This window comes from Colletotrichum fioriniae (genome assembly GCF_027942845.1).
Source record: "Colletotrichum fioriniae strain IMI 355084 chromosome Unknown scaffold_17, whole genome shotgun sequence".
NCBI classification, from domain to species: Eukaryota; Fungi; Ascomycota; class Sordariomycetes; order Glomerellales; family Glomerellaceae; genus Colletotrichum; species Colletotrichum fioriniae.
Genome location: NW_027076853.1, coordinates 730,992 through 752,148, shown reverse-complemented (window position 1 = coordinate 752,148; position 21,157 = coordinate 730,992). Strand labels below are relative to the sequence as shown.

Below are 21,157 nucleotides of genomic sequence, written 5' to 3'. Positions count from 1 at the left end.
TGATCCCGAAGGAAACCCCTTGGTCCCCCGAAGCTACCGAGGCCGTCTCTCTTTCGTGCTCGGATGTTGAGTCAGCATGTCAAATAGTTGTGTGGCACGGTCCAGCAGAGCCTGCAAACTTTCCAAGGTTCGGATACCTCGAAGGTTTGCCGATCTACAACACGTGGCCTGTCAGTGGCCAATGCGAGGGAATTGATGGGAATAGCTTCATTTCGATAAAGTAGCGAGAAATCTAGACTTGACCAAGGTTTCCGCAGCCTTCTCCAGCTCGCGGCATGCAATATTTAGCCACGGTTTCTTCCGCCCAGAGATACAATGATCTCAAAGATGCGTTGCCGTTGAGGCAATCAGTGATAAGGTGCCATTAACCACCCATTAAAGTGAGTGTCGGCATGCAGCAGAGATTGCCGGTCGTTCCGAGCCAGGTCTGTTTCGTGGTTGCGAAGGAAAGAAACGCCGCCAAACGCAGGGCGAGAAGCTGGCTTCGGGATCGTGTGCTCTTGGTTCGATGGATCGCCTGCTATCTCCTCCCAAAGACGGCGCATAGGACAAGATGTTTCACCAAGACCATCACCAGCTCCACACTCGGCCGTATTCCGCCGGGCTTGCGGGGCTCGCAAAGACCGAGTTGACTGAGTCTCCGGATGGCAGTCTGCCGTCCCTGCGTCCGAGCTGAATACTTGAAACGCGACCCTTTCTTTTTGTCATGTTGTCAGCTACCTGGGAAGCAAGATCGCGGAGTGATTCTGTTCTTTACCGAAGCTCGCCTAGTGAGACTAAACTGCGACTGTCTTGTCGGTCACCTCTAGGCTTTGGTTGAGTCCCAACAGCTACCGATTAATCCGTCGACTGCTGCGGCCCCCGCCGCTCCCCATCGATCACCAAGGTCCGATTTGCAGTGCTCCGCTCATCGTCTGTGGCGAAAGGACTGCGGGTAATATTCCTGAGAATATGAGGAGGCACGACACCGCCCGCACTTCTGTTCTCCTGACGTGTGTCTGAAGCTTGGAGACCATCGTGGCGGTGTAAGGCTGTATCGCGTCTTTCGCCAGTGTTGACAGGGATGGCTTGTATGACTGAACAAACGGCAAGGACGGGTAGGCCGGTCTTGAAAAAGTGCATGATTCCTGGCAAGAAGATGAGAAACTGAACGTGAAGGTGCTGGTCGAAGTTGTGAAGCTGATGTGGTTTTTTCGCGATCAAGTGCTTCAGGTGCACTTTCAAAGGTTCCAGGAGGAGCGTATTGAGAGATCTTGATCTGCGCAGCCTTTTATTATTTGCATTGTGGCAACTTTGCGAACCTTTGTGACATGGAGCTTGAGGGCCAAGTCCATCGCACGAAGTTTGCCATACTATGCGCAGTTGTACCTGGATGACCGTCTACTAGAAATGACCTTTTCGCACTCAGTTGCCTACTGTTTGCCTTTGAAAATTTCGCAATCCAACGGAGACCAACACCCTTACGCCCGAACTGCAGAGTTTGACGGAGTCTCCGACTTGAGGGTTCCTTGTGCTTCTCCAATCGGCCCTTCGAGAACCTCAACGACGACAGAAGGAGGGCGCAAAGACAGTGAACCGAGTCAAGCTTCGTCTCAAGGCCAGTCACGCTCACTACAGCAGACGCAGACAGCCTGCAGATCCGCGACGCATCGGACGAACCGAGAAATTCGAGACGTCAACGCCAAAAAATTACCCGCTCATACGAAAAGAGTCCTGGATGCTTTTTGACTCTGTTTTGTTGGGCAGAGGAAACCCCAGATGACACCGCTTGAAGCCCGTAGGCGACGCGTTCTCCAGGGTTTTGCGGGCGGCCTTGAAAGCTTAGCAGGCCTCGTTGCGGTGCTGGAGAATTGAAGTTGGGTCGTTGTTCCAATGGCCTCTAGTTTCGAAGCCTCATGAAACTTGAGAAGCTGCTCTCAACTCATTACCGTATAGTGACCTTCGATCAATTCAAAAACCACCTTTCACCAATACGCTGAGTGTTGCCTTGGTAATGTTAGATTGTTTGACGAGAATACAGACCAAAACTTCGTTGTCAAAGTTTGCTCTTCTGACGCTGAGTCTCTTGGTCATCGCTTTACATCCCATGTCCAGAGTCCCTAGACAGACAGGCATTAACACCGAGCATAGCACACAAGCAATCACTCTTGAGGAGCACGATCCGCAAAACGGCCCTTCCCGTTTCTCCCGCAGCTGCGTCAATGGGAAGACTCGCAAGATGAAGGCGATAGTCTGTAATGGCACCGGTGGCGCTACGGGGGTTGACTCTAATAAGGATGGTGAAATGGTCTCATTCCGAAGTTGGCGACGTCGGACTGTCAGTTACTGGCAGATCTCAACTCCGAGGCCTAGTGTGTCCAGACTGGTTACAAACAGAAGCTGTGGCATCACGCAGATCAGCTTCCCGAACGGGGCCTCTGCATCTACAACGTCAAAGGTTCACAATGATTGATTCCCAGCGGTACGTGGTATTCTGTTCATCATAAGCTTAGTATCAATCCATCCGTCCTTGGATCTAGGTGCATAGAGAAGTCTTAATTGCTTCCTGCTTTTAGTCCTGCTCGGCGCCTGGCTTGCTATCCCCACCTGCATTTTCCTCCTTATCAGTCTCCCCGCGATCTTTCTTCTTTGCTCCCCACCAAGCAAACGCAGTAGCAGAAACCCCGGCGCCTGCCTGTATAGCTCCGTTGACGACCGCGGCACCGTAGCCAGCCGCACCGGCGCTCTGGAGGGTAGCAAAGAGGCTCGGCGCCACCACGTTCCCGATTCCGGCTTGAAAGCCCGCTGCCGCAGAGCCTATCGACCCGAAAGAGTCAGTGATGAAGACTTTTAACTGTAACGATTGACTATGCCTCAGCTTTGAGACATTCACTTACCGGCGACAATTCCCTGCGAGCCAAACCCCGCAAGTCCCAGGGCTGGTGCAACGACGAGAGCTGGTGCGGCCAAAACGACAAGACTGCCTGCACTCACGCCATAGCATACAGTCGTCCCAGGGTTTTCACGAACCCAGTCGGCGGCCTTGAAGGTTCCAGACATGTCAGTGGCCTGGTTTGTCTTGCTCAAATGCATGCTTTAACGGACCTTCCTCAGTCTTGATGGCTCGTCGGACTCATCTCCACTCTCTTCCGGTGGTGGCTCCGTGTCTTCTCCGCCGACCCCTCGTAGTAGCTGCGGGTTGCTGACACCGGGCGGAAGCGATTTCGATCTCAGCAGGCCAACAGCTGCCGCCTCAGCATAGGTCTTTCCGTTTTTGAGTGCCTGCATCGCGCTCTTGGTGTCTTTCTTTTGCTTGCGGTGGGAATGCAATGACAAGACCTCCAGCAAAGCAGAAATTGGGACCGAGGGTCTTGGCTTCTTTGTAAAATTGGTGCCTGGAGGGAGTAGCTTTAATCCTCAAACATGCTCCCAACGCAAAGAAATGTGAGGGTGATCGGTGATGTCGGAGGCCTACCAACGTTTGGGTGGTTGAAGACATGATTGGTCTGTAATTTTAGCATCTCGTTCTGCACTCCCAGCTCTGAGCCTTCTCAAAAGTGAGATTTGGTCGCCTATCCTTGATGTTTAACTCTCTCAATCATCGAGAGGTTTTGATGAGCCTCTCGAGTACATCGGGATGAATGATCTATGCATCTATCCCAGTGCCTACGTAGGACTCTTCTGAACTCCTCAAGCCTTTCCACGCGGGAGCGAGAGTCTTCTTTGGTGTCTGGTGCCCTCCCGCTCACAACATCTTGGTTAACTTGAATACCATTGGTTTGTCGACCCTTCAAGGCGCTTAGCAAGACCATAAGCGCCGAACCCATGTCGTTCGAGGACACCCACTTGCGATTGAGGTGTGGCACGAAGCAGGATCCAAATTCTCGGAAACTGCTTTGAAGCCATCACCACTGAAGACTGTTGATATTACTGTGGATGAGAAACAGATATCCGGCTTCATTTTCGTGGCGATTGATTAGGCCAAGGTATCTTGAATATAAATGGTCCTCGTTCGCTCCAACTTCTCAATCGAACTCCAACCAGAACAACTGCTCTCCAAGGTCTTCCAACGGAAGGCCAGCCAGCCAACACAACCAACCAACAACGCCCTTGTGTAGTTCGTTTTTCCGTCTCATTTTTTGCTTGGTGGCCTTTTCCCTCCAAATAAAGGAGACTTTTGCATCTGTTCTTTGATCCATCAGCATCACTGGTTATCTCAAGATCTCAATACCACCCCGTGAAAGCATTCCCCGTCGGCTTTGACATCCGCCCCTCCCTCACCCACACACAACGTTTGTCGGGCTCCCCATTTTGCCGCATTCGTTTTGGCCCCGCTGTATAACCTCTTTTCACGTCCTGCAGTTTCGATCAGCCGAACATCACTAAGCTAGAGGACAATACGACACTATTGGAGTTGCAGGTTGGTGAGCTTCCTTTCCCCCTGATTTACACGTCTTCCTCAACTCCACACACTCCGTCATTGCCCATGTGCCCAATTCCTATGACTCCCCCTTTGGTCGTCACCTCGAAGCTTCTTGGCAGACAGCTCCTAGCCCCATCACCCATAAGTGAATGCCCGGGTCGATGCCCTCCGAGTTCAATCACTCACACCCGGACGCCCATTTTGCAACTTCCAATCCCTTTCTGGTTGATGTGAGTGCGTCACAAACACTTAGTCATGAGTTGTGCGACCTCTAAACCTCTTCTGTATGGTCAGCTTCATACTTCACCCTTTAGCTCTTCATCACTTGCTTGGTCCTCCATCTTGCGTCCACGACCCCTGTTCTGGTTGTTTATGAGTGCTTCACTCATATTTGTGCAAGCATTTTGAATTCTCTAGTCCCTTTATGCCTGTTTATGAGTGCATAAATGAATGCCACTCAATTTTGCGACCTTCAATCTCAATGACATCCCCAGAAATTCTGGGCTTTGGCTCGTATTCACTCACAAAATCGACAAGTAGTGATGTGAATAGTCTGCTTCATGTTTCCTTGCCGGCACAGGCCCGACTACCCAGTGCTTCTATTGAACTCTTATAAAAGGAGACATGTTTTTTCTTCAACTCTCTTCCTTAAACCTCTCTATTTCATCACAGAATCTCAGATTACACCTTGACTGACAAACACAGACGTCAACTTTAGCCTCTTTCTCAGCATTACCCAAACACAAAGGGGCATTACACACTCTCAAAAGCCTACAAATACCACAAATCAATTGTCTCAACCAACCATCTAAATACCACAAGACCCCAAAAGTCTTCCATCACACACCATGGCTTCTTCCCTGGACGTCCTGGAAGTCGATCTTGCCATAGCCGACTTCGGCCAGATCGAGATCTGCCAGCTGAAGGACGCTCTGGGCCGAGCTGAAGATCTTATCAATCGTCTTGAGGAGCTGAAAGATGTCGACCAGACGCAGATAGTTCAGCTACAGGCCCACATCGACGAGCTGGGGAAGACGATCGAGGCCGTACAAGAAGAGAACAGTCGTCTCAAGGAGCGGAACCAACAGATTCTTGGCAATACCCAAGAGCCCCGCCAGCCGGCTCACGGGCCTTATTCACATCATCAATCCGACACCAGCCGTACGACTATGTTGGCCGTGGCCTCAGAGTCCGCCTCAGCATCGCCTGACGAGGATACCGCTGTCGATCTGGAAGACTTGGATATGGATGACGCCGTTAAGGACGGCTACCTCTCTGTCTCTGACAGCGGATTCGAAGATGTTAGCTCTGAGACCGGTTCCGATTCTATCTGAAGTTATTCATCAAAAGTAGTAGCTTATTAGCGAAGTAGTAACGCAGTTTGGTCATTCAAGTCAAGTTTCTTTGGGACATCATCACGAAGAGTCAATGGACGGGCGGGAGTGTGGACGCATTAGTGCCACATAGAATCCTAAGAAGAAACGGAAGAGGATATGCCGCTCAAGTATCATTCGAGAGTTGAGTGAGAACTAGACGTTTCACGTAGTCGATGGAAGTTTCCTTCTAAAGCTCGGGACTGCAGAATGTTTCCCGGAGTTCAAGACATTACTACACGTAATAGAAGATTATTTAGGTCTTTTCCAAAGGAAAATCGACCAGGTCTTGAATGGTAACCTGACTTTCAAAGCCCTCCATGTTGAGAAGATCCACCATAACCTACGAACTGTATCGTGCACCAAGTACTAGACCACTACCGGAGCAAACATCACCTTCCAGGGTGATTTCCCGCCTGTCGCCCATCATGATACCCATACCCATCATCTCCAAGCGTAGGACTAACATCGCCAGGGACCCTCGGGCTGACATCGCCAACCCTCGGGCTCACATCACCAACCCGCGGGCTAATATCGCCAACCCTTGGGCTCGCCGTGGCATCGCTCCCCATCTCCACCGACGAGCCTCCGTACCGCGGACTACTCGGCATCTCGCTCGCACTAGCTGGAACCTCGAGCTCCGCAGCATGGGCATGTACGTCGTGGTGGTGACCAGGCGATGTCGGCGAGTCGAGGAAGCCAGGCTTCGGTTCGGGAGATGAGTAGGGGGTGTACCCTGGCAGTTCTGACATGGCACTCTGTCGCGATACCTCCGTTGCAGCCGCCTCATGCGCCCTCCTCTTCTTCCTCCGCCGGAGGAACAGGAACGCACCGAGTCCCACCAGCGCAATGGCAGCAACACCGCCTACCACGCCGCCAGCGATGGCCCCCTTTGACGGACCGTCCGAATCCGGCTGCGACGTCGACGAAGCAGACGACGATGGCGTCGCCGTGCTGCTGGGCTCCACGACGAGGGTATACTCAGGCGTATACGCCGGCCTCCTCAGCGACGGATCAAAGATGTACTGCAGATACACATCACTCCACGCCCTTGGCGCCCTCTGGCTCGCACCACCCGACGACGTCCCGCCCACGGCAGCAACAACCTGCGACGGCACGGGCGCAAGACGCTTGGCAGCCTGCGTATCATACCGGCCCGTATAATTCTGGCTCGCGAGCGAAAAGATCTCGACAGGCATGTGTTCGGCGCAGGTATTCACGTTCTGCATCCCCCCGTCATTCTTGGTCTGCATGCCGCCCACGATGAGCAGGTTCTCGCCGACGGCGTGGCAGGTGTGGCCGTACATGCCGTCGGCGCGGGTGTGCACGAGGATCCAGGTGAAGGTCGGGAGAGTGAGGACCCAGATCTCTTCCGAGGTGATGTAGGTCGCGTAGTTCTCGACGCCGGCGATCATGTAGATGTTCCAGGAGGATTTGTCGGCGGCGGGGACGAGGACGGCGCAGATGTCGGAGCGGCCTGTTGGGATGTCGGGGAGGCCAAAGGTTTCCTGGCGGAACCATAAGCCTGTTTCGACGTCGTAGATGTCTACGAAGGAGAGGTTTGTCTTTTTGGAGTGTGTTAATTCGGGAGGGCTAAAGATGGAGAAAGTATTTGGCGACTTACATTAACGTTTCCTGCGTTGGCACCCTCGATTCGGATACCGAAAGGCGTTGGGTCGCGCGTGGTTTGGCCGCCAATATTGACAATGATGCCCTTTTCGCCGACGGGGACGTGAACCATTGCGCCGTTCATACGCGGGCCGACGTATGTCGGGACAGAAATGTTGGTTAGCTTCGGCTGAGAGCGCTCTGCGGTATCCAGCTCGAGCATGCCTTCGAGGACTGCAAGATGTCAGGCCTCGATCCTTTGTCGCCGCTGAGGTAGAGGAAGTAGGGTATCAAAATAAACTTACACCGAAAGTCAGCTGAGGCTGTATACGCAGCGTTCGCAGGACTAGATCTCCTCTGCACGTATCCCTCAAAGATGTAACTCCTGTTCAACGTCGACGCGTCGCAAAAGGCAGCAGCGCCAGGCCTATCCACAATCTCGCCATTATTCGACACCTGAAAGTCGATCGACTTGGACCATCGCCCGCCGTCGACGTCAAACTCCCAGATGGCCGGCTCGGGTATATTCGGGTCGGCAATAAAGGATGGATTATTGGGGCTGTTGAAAGAGAACCACCCTCCGAGCTGATAGATCTTGCGGGTGGTCTGGGAGTACCACAGCGCGTGTTCGATGAGGCCGTTGGGAACGTCGGGACTCTTGAATATGGACGAGTACGGGCTAGTTTCCTGGTTTGTGAAGTTTTGTGAGAGGTCCAGGACTAGGAGTTGAGTGTCTGGGGTGCGTTAGAAAGACAAGGCATAGGGCTCCGATGGTTGGATGCTCACGCATTCCCGCGTCATATTGGCCGGCTTCTGTGTTGTAGAATGTCTTATTGTTCTTTGGCACGTACGTGTTGCCGCCATCGACATAAATCTTTCCATCGGCCAAAACACCTACGGTGAACCAGTTTAGACTTCATCAGAAGATGGTAGGGCGAAGGGGGGGCTAAAACTCACTCGCATGTCTCCAGATGCGGCAGAAGTGTTGCGAAAGGTCATACACGCTACTGTTGATAGTCGGCGCCGGAACGGATGTCGGAGCGGAGAAGACGGATGAAGTAGCAGAAGAAAGGGGGCTCTCCGAAGAGGTGGCGCTGCTCACTGCCTGTCTAACATCCAGCTCACCAAGGACAGGCCCCAGAGCAGCTACAAAAAGCAATAAAAGCCACGGGCCTCTCATAATGATAGAGTCTCAAAGGCACACGAAAAGGGATATGACGAAGAAAAGGCCAGAAATGCGGCCAGCCGAGTGACGGGGCATGGACGGATATTTGCAGGAACATGGCGAAGAAAAGGAGCGTGAGGACTGGGGGTGTTGGGCTTCGCTTCATTCTACGCCGCAAAGCCGCAATCAAAGGAGAAATATTGCAGACCACACCCCATGTCCTGTTGGTACCAACAGGTTTCGAGATGAAATGCTGAATTGGGAAAGCAGGAGGCGTTCATCCTCCAACGCGAGGGTGCTTGATTGGATCTACGTGAAGACATGCAGGAATTGGGCTGGGTTCACCTCGGACTAGGGGTCCGTATACAGACGATTGACAGCGACACGGCGTGGTACAAACCGCAAGATCTAGAACCCTCGTCGAGCAAACAGCAAGCAGAACGGGGTGGGAAGGGAGACACAGACATGGTCCCACGGAGGCAGAGGTTACAGCATAGAGTCGATGGTTTTCAAGCCTCAATATGCCAGTCTCGGCCGGTTTGACCGACGATCGAATCAGACTGTTGTCAGCAACGTGGGCTCTGTACCATTGGGTTGGCGTTGGTCGTTGGACAAAGGTGGTGATGCGATCGCGGCCCTCATTTGCCTACGGCGTAGGACGAGTGAGCTTGGCCCCCAATGAGATTCTGGACCGTGAGATATGCAAGAAAGGTGCAGGGAGCCAGAGCCTGCTTGCTTATAGGCACATAGTTTTGGGAGCAGCTGACGGCCTCCACTCGGCAGGTAAGTTAGCTTATTTGGGAGAAGCCAAAGCTAGAGAAGCTTATCAGCGAGGGTTTCTACAGCTGCTTCGATGGAGACAAGTGAAGGTGATTGATGGAGGAGGGTCTTTCGTGAGTTTGAATGAGAGGGTGTACGAGCCAGGCTGTGGCCTCCTCTCGTAGATGAGTTTGTCAGTAAAGGTTGAAGATGAGTGTTTGCTTGTGAAACCAACACGTCGTGCCTGTCCCGATTAGGATCTGGGCGACTCGTGGAAAAAAACGGTTTCATGTAAGAGCTACGAGGGAGGAAGACGTGATGGTTGTGTTCGACGGTCTCTTGAGATGACTTGGTTGCATCAGCCTCTCACTCATGATGTGAGGGAAGGTGAGTGAGAGTGTACATGTATGTAGAGTGAAGCTGAAGAATCACAAGTGAAAATTCCAGCCACTTCCCCCAATCGCAGAATGAAACCTCAGCCCCCCACACCTAATCTGAACAAAAAGCGACGCTAACAGAACCCAGACCGAGCCTAAGAATCCCTCAGTCTCGAAGCACCTGTGTCTCTTCTCTTCGTCCAGTCGATCCAAAGACTCCAACAGATCGGAACACTTCCAGCGCCGTTACCCCGGTGGGATTCTATTAGCGGGGCCGAGTCACCGACTTTACCGCAACAGACGAGAAACAACCCCGTCTCGCTGGTGGACATGCGCAAGTTTCCCATCCTCCCACCACCGCCAACCGTGGACCACCCCGCGTTCCCGGCCCAGCCGCCTGAGTCGCCCGTTACGCCTATCCGTGGACCGTACGGCCACCTCACCAATCACGTCTTGCCGTTGTCAGATGGCACAAGATGGCACAGCGATCCGTCTTGCGCTGGCGTCCTGAAACCTGCTCACCTCCATGCCGTTTTGGGACTCGGTGGAAGCGGTCACAGGGCTGTTGCTTGTCATGTGCGACGATGCAGCGAGATAAAGCTCACCCCTGCTCGTTCGAATGGGCTTCTGTTGTCCTGATAAGAGGCGTGGCATGTCCCCTTTTGTATTGAAGAGCTGAAGAAGATTGACTGATAGCTTCGTCTTCATTCTTCTTGTCTATTGTACCCATTCGACTGAACTTAAACTCTAGAGCCGGTTGAGAGATTGTCCAAAACTCAAGATACCCTCAAATAAAACAACACCAAAACTGTAAAGGACCGGATCCTACTACCATCGCCAAAATGCCGGCCATTCTCTCTAGCCAGTTCGTTTGCCCTCCCTCAGAATCAAGAATGAACCTATGCTCACAATCACTTTAGAACCCCCTCAGTCGAGCACCAACAACAATCAAAGCTCGCAACAACCCAGTCCACCGCTATATCCAACACCGTCCCCTCAACCGCAGACTGCGCCGCCCACCTCGAGCTCCTCGAGACCTTTGTCACCCTCCGCGACGCAGTCCACCTCCTCGCCGCCGACGCGGGCCAGGCACCCGAGCGCGTGTGGGACTTGTACTGCAATCGCGCCGTTTCCCGCTTCGAACAATGGAGCACCAGCGCCGAGAGGCCAGCGGAGCAGATGCCGTCTCTTGACGTGCTAATGGCGTGGCACGCGCTGATGCTGCACCCCAAGGCCTACGCCCGCTTCATTGAGCTCGGTGGCCGTCTGGGTCTGGATGGGATCAACTGGTCTGAGATTGTAAGTTCCCTTCTACACTCTTGCAGAACTTACTGCCCCCCTTGTGGAAGAGAGAGACGCAACTATGTATGCAAAGTATGCTAATCATCCACAGTCGAGATCACTGAACCTCGAATCCCTCATCGCTTCAATCGACCTCCCCGCCCTCCTCGCACCACCAGCCCCCCAAACCGGCACCTTCACCCACGCCTCGCCCACCGGAACAACCCTCTTCACATACCCTCTCACCGCAGCAATCAGCCGCCAACTCTCCTTCTCTCTCAAAATGTCCTCCCACGCCTGGCTCCGCAGCGCAAGCCCCGCAGACCTCCTGGCCGCGGCGCAAACCCGCTACGCGCAATTCTTCCACCTCATCGCCGCACACCCGGGCACTGTCATGGTCCCGACCCTCGACATTGACCTCGTCTGGCACACGCACCAGCTCGCGCCGGCGCGGTACCTGGCTTACTCGAAGCGGACGACGGGGAAGCTGGTGGACCACGACGACGAGATCCCCGATGAGAGTCTGGCGGTGCTGTCGACGGATATGAGGGCGCTTTGGAGGGAGGCGTTTGATGAGGAGTATCTTCCTTCTACTTGTCAAGAGGATGCTGGGTGTGGAGGCGGTTGTGGAGGTGGTTGTGGAGGGGAGGGTGGATGCGGGAGCTGTGGTGCCATGAAATGAGCATGGAGGTTTGTTACACCGATGGAAGGACGGGAGGGCATCTAGACAACGGCATTACATATGGAGTTCGCATCTCAGGCCAGATACCTACATAACAATCATCTTCAAGAGCAAAAAAAAACCAAAAGTGAACCTTCACGAGCTTCTTTTGCCTCGTGGCGGAATCGAACCGCCGATCTTCTCATGTCACTATTACTAGTGAGACGCTATACCACTTAGCCAACAAGGCGACTGTTCATTGGTTGTTGAAAACACTGGGGCTGAGGTTGTACTTAGAGCTACGGTTCCTGGTCCACAATTCCCGCCGTCCATCTCCCGCCCCCCTTGCACAGAGTCCCCGAGGTGCATTGAAAGTTGCTGCTCTCTCGGACCTCTCCATATTACATCTCATGGGCCATCCCGACACGGCCACCCAAGGCCGCCCACAACCGTCCCCGCCAAGCACGTCAAAGTCGTATTTTTCACCCGGGTTTCCATTCTTTTTCAAACTCAATTAGAATGTTTAAAAGGGGCTCACCTCGGCTCACTCAACTCCCCGTCCAATAACACGTCATGAAATGGTAAGCAAAGCGCGGTATAACGGAGTATCACTTCAAATAAGACTCCCCAGTGGGCTCACCGAACAAGGGATGAACGTATAAGCAGCCCATTTTATAATGATAGATCACACTTACTCCGTTACTGCGGTGGCTACGGAGTACTAGCCAGGGTTTGACCTTACTGCCGAGGCACGGCTATCCTCCCGCTGCTTCTAGAAGAGAAGGAAACTAAGAAAAGTGCCTGGGCAACAATTCGATGAGTACCGTGGAAGGCGTGGACTTTGTCGGATTCGCCGCGTCCACGGCGCCTCCGCCCGGGGTTGACAACTTAAAGGAGAATCCCCGAGTCTTAACTCGGATGGTCCAGCCCTATGCGTCGTGTATCTGTTTATAGGCCCCTCCTTAATCGTAGAAGCCCCAGGTTTTCAACAATTGTATAAAGCAGCTTTCGTCGACGTTTTCTCTTCGTGATCTTGTCTCTCTCCTCCAGCCTCCTCACCCATCCTCTCACCGGACCACCTTCGTTTTACACAACACCAAAGGCACACTTGTAAGGGCCATCACTGTCTTTCCAGAAGCTCGAGAAATCCCAAAACTTCCCAACGCTCTTTGTTCTCTCAAGAAACCATCGTATCCCCCAAAGACTCATACAAGATGCGCGCCTCAGCAGTCCTCGCCGCAACCTGCGCCATGTCCGTCACCGGTGCCGCCGTCCCCCGCGACGCCGCTCCCGCAGCCCACCCCTGGCTCGCCCCCGACGTCGCCGCTGGCGCCGTCCGCGGCCCTTGCCCGATGCTCAACTCCCTCGCCAACCACGGCTACCTCGCCCGCGACGGCAAGTCCATTTCCATGCAGGACCTCATCGCCGGCCTCGGCTCCGCTCTGCACTTCAACGAGTCCCTCGTCCGCACCCTCGGCACGCCCGCCTTTGCTACCTCCACCACCGGCAACGCGAGCACCTTCAACCTCGACGATATCGCCAAGCACAATGTCATCGAGCACGACGGCAGTCTCTCCCGCGCCGACTTCGCCGTGACCGGCGACGCAAAGACCTTCAACACTACGGTCTGGACCGAGACCAAGGGATACCTCGAGTCCGGTGCCGCCGCGTCCGACAACAAGGTCGGCGTCGCGACCATGGCTTCCGCGCGCAGCAAGCGCATCGCCACCGCAAAGGCGACGAACCCGTCCTTCAACTTGACGACCAGCCAGGTCACCGTTTCTCTGGGCGAGTCGGCCGTCATCCTCGGCACCATTGGACAGAGCTACACCGCGCCTGCTGCGCCGGTGGAGTGGTTGAAGGTTGTCTTTGAGGAGGAGCGTCTGCCGTTCAACGAGGGGTGGAACACCTCTGCCGATGTGATTACCACCGCCCAGGTCCTGGGTCTGTCACAGCTCATTGCTACCAGCAGCAGCTAAGCCTGAGTTCTTCCGGTGCTTGGGTTAGAATAGAAATAAATGCGTCATGTTTAACGATTTCAAGTCAATGTCCCAAAGTAGTGATATCGCCGGCGCTGTTGTGAAGACTGAACCGTATAAGTGGGTAGCCCCATCACATCGTCGAATGGGTCCATGAGATGAAATGCTTTCGCTGGACGGTAGTCTTCAAGTTCCTCGGCATCTGCCCACGGCGGAGGGTCTCCTCGGTGTCGTGACTCGTGGATTGGGGATGGAGCCATGTTGAATGAAAAGAGAAAGGGGGCCTCGGCGTTGCATCCGTGCCTTCGTTTTCGCTCAAACTTTTTCGGCCCGCACAGGGGCAATCGGAACAAACGTTGCACCGCATGAGAGACTCCATCCCAGGCCAGCACTATGGGCGGTTATGCACGGGCAATACTCTGTAGTCGGTCGCTCCAGACTGATATTAGTGTGGCGTAGTGCGGATACCTCTGAACTATAGAAGTCTTTCTATACAATCCTTCCGAAGCCTCATTGAGGCTGAGAACCTTTGCAGTAGAAGAATCGAGAGTCTATCCCGACGAGATGTAGGTCATGTTGACTGGAGGTGTGCCATTTTGGTGGTCGTCATTTGCTAGTGGCAACGATCTTTCGGGCGCCTAGAACATTTCTAAAAGAAGTGATAGGAGAAAAATAGGAACAAACTCCTTGCAACATCTCGATAGGCTTGGCAAAAGCGTCACAATCGCGGTGTTCAGGCTCTGAAGTAAGACAGCCGACGAAGAAAAGGAGACAAATGGCGAAGATGAGAAGTGAAGTTGGAGTTGGAGACATTGGGGAACTGCCGCTATTACGAAAAGGGAGCGGGATGCACCGCCGACCCCTCTGTGCCTTACGTACTAATACTACCTAATCGTGCTTTGCTAACCTAAGACACTTAGGTACCTATGGTACCTTAGCTGCCAAACGGCGCTCAGTCAGAAACCAGTTCTTGAAATAACAACCCATTCGATGAAACAAGCTTACAATATCTTCACTTGATTCAATAAACAGAAATAGCAGGCATGAAAAACACCTCTCCGCTACACATGACATACGCACGGAGATTTTACTCCGACGTTGGAGGCGGGCAGGAGGTGGGCAGGGAGCGGGAAGCAAATCGGACGGAGATCTGCGATCTAGTACCTTGGGGACCTTAGCGCCGTCCGGGAGTACCATCATTCCCCCACATCATGACGTTCTGACGCCCCAAATCCTCAAGCTTCAAAGCCTCAACGAGCTCGAGGACCTAGAGCTTCACCCCTCTTTGGGGAGGTTTGAGGCAGAAGCTCAGGTACGAACTCACATGACGTCAACTTGAGTTCAGAGCTCATTCTTCCTCATATAAGATCTTCCAACCCCCCTCATCATCGGCACTTATTTTCTGCAGTTCATCAAAACCTACACTGATATCACTTCCTATCTATCATCCTCCAGCAAATTCTGTCCTCGAGATCAAACCATTTCCAATTCAGTCAATTCCTCAACAACCACCAATAATCACCATGCCTCGCGACGGATCCGGAGCCTCTGACAACAAGGTCGAGGAGACTCATGACGTTATCCATGGCGCTGGTGCCATCAAGGTAAGAAGGGTCATTTCTAGATATCAACGCTACCCAAGAGTAATGCATGACTGACCAATTCATTCATCAGGACCCTCACGTCGACCGCGCCGACAAGACTGCGCCTCTCCCTGAGCCTGAAAAGGGTCTCGCCATTGATGGTCTTGCCGCCAGCGGTGGCTCACTTCCTAAGGGAGAGGGTGCTGGACAGGGCGGACGGTCCAACTGAGCTTTGCGGAATAAATCATAGGATGAAGATGAAGACAGAGGATGACAATCAGTCACCGAAATATGATGATCACTTGAAATAGATGATGTCATTTGGTGACGACTACGATGAGGTAGTCTTAATGAGAAACAATTATTTCAGCTCTTACTGGGTGCTTCTGTTTTGCGTTCGGCCTGCATTATATTCAACTAATATATCTGTGATGACTCAACAACACGATAACAATCGTTAAATATGCGGCCGTTCATCTCTGGCAAACACCCATATGAAGGAAAACTACTGCCGTTTATGATAACCTTCCCAGTTCCGGTACTAGACTTCTGAGAAGAGGTGCTGCGATCTCATTGAGGAAAGGGAAGATACCAAGTGTCGCGTACACTATGCATAGACTGTCAGGACCACCCATCCTATTCAACATCGTCGCCTTTCAATGAAAAGCGGTGCCGGTAATTGGTCACTCACAGGAAATGATCGTGTCCCACGATAACCACGACATTGCCAGCACGAGGCAAATCCGCGGACATTCCCAGATACCAAGCACCATCAGAATGAGGGCGAGAAGCTGGTCGCTTCTCAATGAGATCATACCGATGGCTCGTCTTTCGGCCACGAATCCTGACGTGTAAGGTCGGCCCTCCCTTGTGTAAACGGAAGGTGAAAACGTATATATGAGAGGGGTGAGTTCTTCATAAACCAGGTTGGAGTAAATCATGAGGAGAACCAATACTAGTCTAGGGAAGTAGGCATGTCTGATTAAGCTCAACAGAAATTGAGACGAACTCAGAGAAGATTCCATGTCTCACCCTGTCAATTCCCACATGTGAACCATAGACATCACATTAATGGGGGAGATAGGTAGTCACGTAGCAGACATCAAAGGATTGCATCAAGACAGCCAAATCAATGTATCAGTAATGCGAAACTCCAATTCATGAGGGGAACCTGGAATAATCCACGAGTCCATATCATACCAGCGCAAAAGGCGTATGATGTCCCCTATTTTGTCTATGCCCCTCCTCCCAAGCTCATCATCATTCCCAAATTCCAACATGGCAAAAGCAAACGCAAATCCTCCCTCACCTCCCACGACCTCAGACTTGTGACCAAAACCCTTAGGCCTCAAACACCAAAACAACACCATCGTCACCAGCAGTAACAACTCTCTCTCCAGTCTCGCCCTGCACGAAGCCAAGCACACCACCACCCTCTCCATCACCCCGGTGACCCTTCCACTCCTTGACGAGACCGCCATCCTGTGCCCTCAAATCCCACCGTCTCACAACACCATCCATACCACACGTCGTCAGAAGCCAGCTGTTCTTCACAAACTCCACCTTGACGACACTGAAATCCTCGTGCGCGCCCACAAGACTCCTCCTCACGGCAAACCTCCGTCCGGCATCAAACACGGTAACACTGCCATCCACCGACCCGGCAGCAAGCAACGTAGAAATCTGGCCCGGCCCGCCCGCCGCCGTCGTAAAGCTCAGCGCCTCAATCGAATCCGACGCAGTCTGCAGCGCCGCAAGAATCTGTCCTCCGCCCACGACGTCCGACGCGCTCTTGCTCTTCCCGCCCTTGCCAGCCTGCGCACTGCTCGCCAACCTGGGCAAACTCACGATGCGGATCGCGCCGCCGGCACCACCGACAGCGACCAACGTGCCCTTGGGATCCACCGCGACACTGTATAACCCGCCCTCGACCACGAATCGCTGATCCTCAGCCGTCAAGCTCACCGTCGTCTGGCCGTTGCTCTCCACCAGCCCCGCGGCCGCCGCCTCTCCCCAAACGTCCCATACGTACAAGCTCGCGTCCTCAGAAACAGTGCAGAGGAAGTTTCCGTCGGGCGTCCAGGCGCCCGCGGTGACGGGAGCCTGGTGAAGCCAGTACGTCTGCACGAGCTGCAGGCAGTTCGCCGGGTTGCCGCCTCCCGCAGCGATGTCGATGGTGTACACCCAGACGGAGTTGTCGCTGGCGCCGATGGCGATGGTGTTGGGATATTTGGGACTCGGGCAGGCGGCGATCCAGTTGATCTCGGGGACCTCCTGCGCCTCGGCGATGAACTTGATCTGGACGCTCGCGGCCTCGGCGGTGGGGGAGTTTACGCGCAGGGCGTGGACGCGGAGCTTGCCGTCCATACCGCCGCTGACGAGGAAGTCGCCCTTGGGGAGGGTGAAGGCCAGGGCGTTGATGCTGTCCGTGTGGCCGTCGATCGGGTAAATGAACTGGAGCTCGGTGGACTGGGGCTGGGCGGCGTCGCCCGAGAAGGAGGCGGGCAGGACGGGGCGGGAGGCGGCGGCGGCGGTGGAGAGGAGGTAGCCCTTTCCGGGGGCGTCGTCTGCGTCGCCTTCGGAGCCGCCGGTGGCGATGAGGGTCGGGTGGACGGGGTGCTGGGCGATGGCGAAGACGGAGTCCTTGTGGGCGTCAAAGTAGGCGACCGAGTCGTTTTGCAGGTTGATTTCTTCGTTTTCGTCGTCAGAGTCCATGGGCATGTCCTCGTCGTCGACGTTGACTTCCTCGCCGACCTCGTCGGCCTCGAGCATCTCGGGCTCCGACTCGTGGCCGTCGTCTTGAGGTGTCTTTTCGTTAGGGGCCGACATCTTGTTTGTATGTCTCGGTTGTGTTTGGTGATGGGGTCGTTTTTCGTGTATCTTTCGGGTAGAGGTTTTCGCACTCTTGGACGTAATGCGCCAAATCCTCTCAGACTTTCCTTCGAGAAGAAAACTAAAATGATATGACGTAGAAGAAAAGTGCTGGGTATCGATCCCTTATTTATTGCAAGGAAAACAAGGGTACAGAAGCAGGAAGACGATGTTGCTTTATTAATCGTCAATCGAGGGTTCCGGGTGCTTGATAAGCAGGAATTGCGTCGCGCGGGTCGAATTTTTTTGCAGCTTTCTTGGATGGCGGGGTGGCGGGGTAATTCATTCGCAGGTTGACGGCCTCCACTGAAAACTGCAGGCGGTGAGCTCACCCAAGGTGGGAAGCCGGGGCCACCGGTTGCTGCAGCCCCCCGGGATCATGGCGGTCGGTGTGACTCTTCACCGGCCATCGGCAGCACGGCGCTTGGCCCGGATGGATTCAATGCCCGTCACGGAGGTAAAGCGAATGCATAAAAGGTTCCTCACGTGGTTGGGTTGCTGATTTCTCAAACATACTTCTTGCTATCTTCTCAGTGACCTGACATTTGTATTGTCGTGTAGACTGCCTGCGCGGCTCACTCGTCAGGGTGCATAAGTCGCTTTAACTCCTTTCTCTCACTCTCACTCTCACTCACTTTCTCACTTACAGGTACTCGGCCATAGAGAGCAACGTCAGTCTCATAATAAAGCCTTCAATTCATACCTCTTCAAAATCGGCCATCTAAACGCCCCGCACGCTCGTGTGAAAATGAAGCCCTACTACAATGATATATCCATCTCAAATCAACTCCCTCCATTACAACTTACACCACCATCCCCTATGCGATCATCTCAGCCTCTCAGCACCGCAGAGATCTTGACTGCGCCCACGACTACCGTCACCTCCGATCATTGTCAGCAGGCAACTCCGTAGGTCCCTCCCCGCTAGCCAACTCAACAGGCGGCTGAGGCTGCGTATACCCTTTGTATTGCGTATGCCCTGCGCCTTGATGCTGGCCACCGGGATTCATGAGGACCTTGTCGTTGTTGTAATACCCAGCCATGTCTGTCCCAATCATTTCCGACGCAGGCGGTGACGCCTGGGGATATTGCCCGTTATGCTGTTGCTGCCCGTACTGCTGACTCTGGTACGCGTACGCGCTCTGCGCTCCCATGGCCGAAGACCCGTCCATCTCAGGCGCCGTGGGCGTCTCAACGGGCTTTACGCCCGCATACCGGTGCTTCCGCCGCCTCCACCACAGGAACAGACCCGCGAGTGCTGCTATCGCCACGACGGGAATGACGACCGCCACAGCGACGATGCCACCCGTCGATAGACCTCCTGAACTCGCTCCTGATGTGGCTGCGGCGGTAGCGCTACCGCTGGTGTTGTCCGCTCCGGCCGCCGTACCAGTCGCACTCGCACCCGATGTCGCACTGCTTCCCGCCGCCGCCGTCCCCGTTGCCGTTGCCGACGCAATTGACGCTCCCGAGGTCGTCTTGGCCACGAGATCGCTTGCCTGATACACCATCCTGATACCCCACGCGTTCACACCATCACGGTCCGACATCGTGACAGCCTGCGTGGCCACAACCCCGTTGTCCGTCCGTGTAATATCAACGACCGTTGCGGGGCCCGCCATCCATGTGCAGAATTGTGTCTCCCACACGTTGGCGAGCGTCATGTCGTCCTCGACACACGATAGCGTCATGTCTCCGCGGTAGGGACAGCAGGTGACAGTCGTGATGGAGCGCACACCGCCGTTGCGCGAGCACTGGGGTTGCGCGGTATATCCCGTCGGGCAGACGGTGCCGGGGGAGTAGAATGCCGTGCTGGCGCCGTTGAACTTGTTGGGTAGGCATTTCGAGTCATTGTCGATGGCGTAGACGTTGTTGGTGAGGTAAATGCCCGAGCAGGAGGACGCTGGTGGTGAGAAGTCGGCCGTTTTGAGTGGGTTTTCGGGAAAGGTTGACGCGATGAACGTCGTTTTTGTTGATAGCGCCATTTTGGGTAGGGGTTATATGGTGAACGAACGAGAGAGCTGACGTCTAGATACCCTCGATCGGTGTATGATTGGGCTCTGAGAGGTTGATCTCGAATTCGACTTCGAGCTTGTCTTTGTCTACTTGTGTAAGACAAGACAAGGATGACCGCGTGTGGGTACTACTGCACTGCGAGATCGAGAAACCCAAGATGAGGCGATTCGCAAACGACGGAAGGGTAACAATTGGTAAGTAATTGCAGTGAATGGCAGGCGAAAGGACAGAATAGAGGGAAAATGGGACACGATCAGCAGGGAACCAGGGAAGCACTCGCTTTTCACAGAATCCTTCGTGCTCATCCATTTCCCAGCTCACACTCTCGCACTCACACGCCCCCTTCTGGGTCATCCCGTCCAGTCCGCGTCAACCAGTCAGACGGCGCCAATCCGACACCGCAACTGATGAACCCCATGTCTGGAACCTTGGAGTCCCTGAAGTCCCATCACACGAGATGGTGGTGGGTGGAAAGAGAAGGGCAGCATCCGTAAGGATTCAGACGGGCTGGGGCGGTACAAGCAGGGGGGAGGGGCCAAGCATCTCAGGTACTGCAGGCAGCCAAATAACAGGTACCAGCAGTCCAGCACACCACCGCTTGGGAGGTGAGATGGAAAAAAAGTCATAAATTTGGATGTGACGCTAGGAGGAAGGGGGAATGGGTTAAAATGGCGCTGAACTGGAGCCAAGCGAAATCTCCATCGTCGCGCAGGCAGGCGCTGGGAGGAGTCTGTGAGGTGCCTTCGCGAATCCTTCGGCAGGGATCTGATGGCCAGGGGCTGAGCCAGCGGGCGTGTATGCATCCGTGATCTGTCTTGTCCAGTGTCTCGAATTTCTCGATCTAGACCTGTCGTTGTCGATGACAAACGTTCTGATGGTTGTGTTGAGGCTGGCACGGCTGGTAAGATCCTTTGACAGTTCCTTCTGAAGATGAGTATGAAGCAGATTTGTATATACTTAGGAGTACGGAGTACAGGAGGATGAGATAGTAACTGCTTCCCATCCCCTTGTGAATACCCACAGAAACTACAGCTGCTAGCTCATCCGTCAGATTTTGGCTCATTAGCGCCACGGGCCTTCCA

General features: G+C 54.0%; 8 protein-coding genes and 1 non-coding gene across 9 annotated transcripts; 4 read left to right on the top strand and 5 right to left on the bottom strand.

Moving 5' to 3' along the window:
* Window positions 1-2,551: 2,551 nt before the first annotated feature.
* Window positions 2,552-3,267, bottom strand: N0V96_011409 (uncharacterized protein; the record flags this gene model as incomplete). Its single annotated transcript, XM_053192181.2, has 3 exons — window positions 2,552-2,796; window positions 2,877-3,021; window positions 3,085-3,267. 3 exons carry the CDS (start codon window positions 3,265-3,267, stop codon window positions 2,552-2,554), a joined length of 573 nt encoding a protein of 190 aa, XP_053050345.2.
* A 1,983-nt stretch (window positions 3,268-5,250) lies between these two features.
* On the top strand, window positions 5,251-5,736 carry N0V96_011408 (uncharacterized protein; the record flags this gene model as incomplete). The annotated part of the gene is made up of 1 exon (XM_053192182.2): window positions 5,251-5,736. The coding sequence occupies one exon, from the start codon at window positions 5,251-5,253 to the stop codon at window positions 5,734-5,736; it is 486 nt and encodes a 161-aa protein (XP_053050346.2).
* Window positions 5,737-6,167: 431 nt separating this feature from the next.
* N0V96_011407 (uncharacterized protein) lies at window positions 6,168-8,563 on the bottom strand (the record flags this gene model as incomplete). The annotated part of the gene is made up of 5 exons (XM_053192183.2): window positions 6,168-7,340; window positions 7,400-7,617; window positions 7,689-8,117; window positions 8,170-8,277; window positions 8,341-8,563. The coding sequence occupies 5 exons, from the start codon at window positions 8,561-8,563 to the stop codon at window positions 6,168-6,170; spliced, it is 2,151 nt and encodes a 716-aa protein (XP_053050347.2).
* A 1,963-nt stretch (window positions 8,564-10,526) lies between these two features.
* N0V96_011406 (uncharacterized protein) lies at window positions 10,527-11,647 on the top strand (the record flags this gene model as incomplete). Its single annotated transcript, XM_053192184.1, has 3 exons — window positions 10,527-10,549; window positions 10,605-10,983; window positions 11,078-11,647. The coding sequence occupies 3 exons, from the start codon at window positions 10,527-10,529 to the stop codon at window positions 11,645-11,647; spliced, it is 972 nt and encodes a 323-aa protein (XP_053050348.1).
* A 149-nt stretch (window positions 11,648-11,796) lies between these two features.
* On the bottom strand, window positions 11,797-11,876 carry N0V96_011405. Its single transcript has one exon. It is a non-coding gene; the product is annotated as a tRNA-Thr (tRNA).
* A 964-nt stretch (window positions 11,877-12,840) lies between these two features.
* On the top strand, window positions 12,841-13,605 carry N0V96_011404 (uncharacterized protein; the record flags this gene model as incomplete). Its single annotated transcript, XM_053192185.1, has 1 exon — window positions 12,841-13,605. The coding sequence occupies one exon, from the start codon at window positions 12,841-12,843 to the stop codon at window positions 13,603-13,605; it is 765 nt and encodes a 254-aa protein (XP_053050349.1).
* Window positions 13,606-15,128: 1,523 nt separating this feature from the next.
* N0V96_011403 (uncharacterized protein) lies at window positions 15,129-15,417 on the top strand (the record flags this gene model as incomplete). Its single annotated transcript, XM_053192186.1, has 2 exons — window positions 15,129-15,209; window positions 15,280-15,417. The coding sequence occupies 2 exons, from the start codon at window positions 15,129-15,131 to the stop codon at window positions 15,415-15,417; spliced, it is 219 nt and encodes a 72-aa protein (XP_053050350.1).
* Window positions 15,418-16,529: 1,112 nt separating this feature from the next.
* SQT1 (60S ribosomal subunit assembly or modification protein) lies at window positions 16,530-18,017 on the bottom strand (the record flags this gene model as incomplete). The annotated part of the gene is made up of 1 exon (XM_053192187.2): window positions 16,530-18,017. One exon carries the CDS (start codon window positions 18,015-18,017, stop codon window positions 16,530-16,532), a length of 1,488 nt encoding a protein of 495 aa, XP_053050351.1.
* A 920-nt stretch (window positions 18,018-18,937) lies between these two features.
* Window positions 18,938-20,044, bottom strand: N0V96_011401 (uncharacterized protein; the record flags this gene model as incomplete). Its single annotated transcript, XM_053192188.2, has 1 exon — window positions 18,938-20,044. One exon carries the CDS (start codon window positions 20,042-20,044, stop codon window positions 18,938-18,940), a length of 1,107 nt encoding a protein of 368 aa, XP_053050352.2.
* Window positions 20,045-21,157: the final 1,113 nt, after the last annotated feature.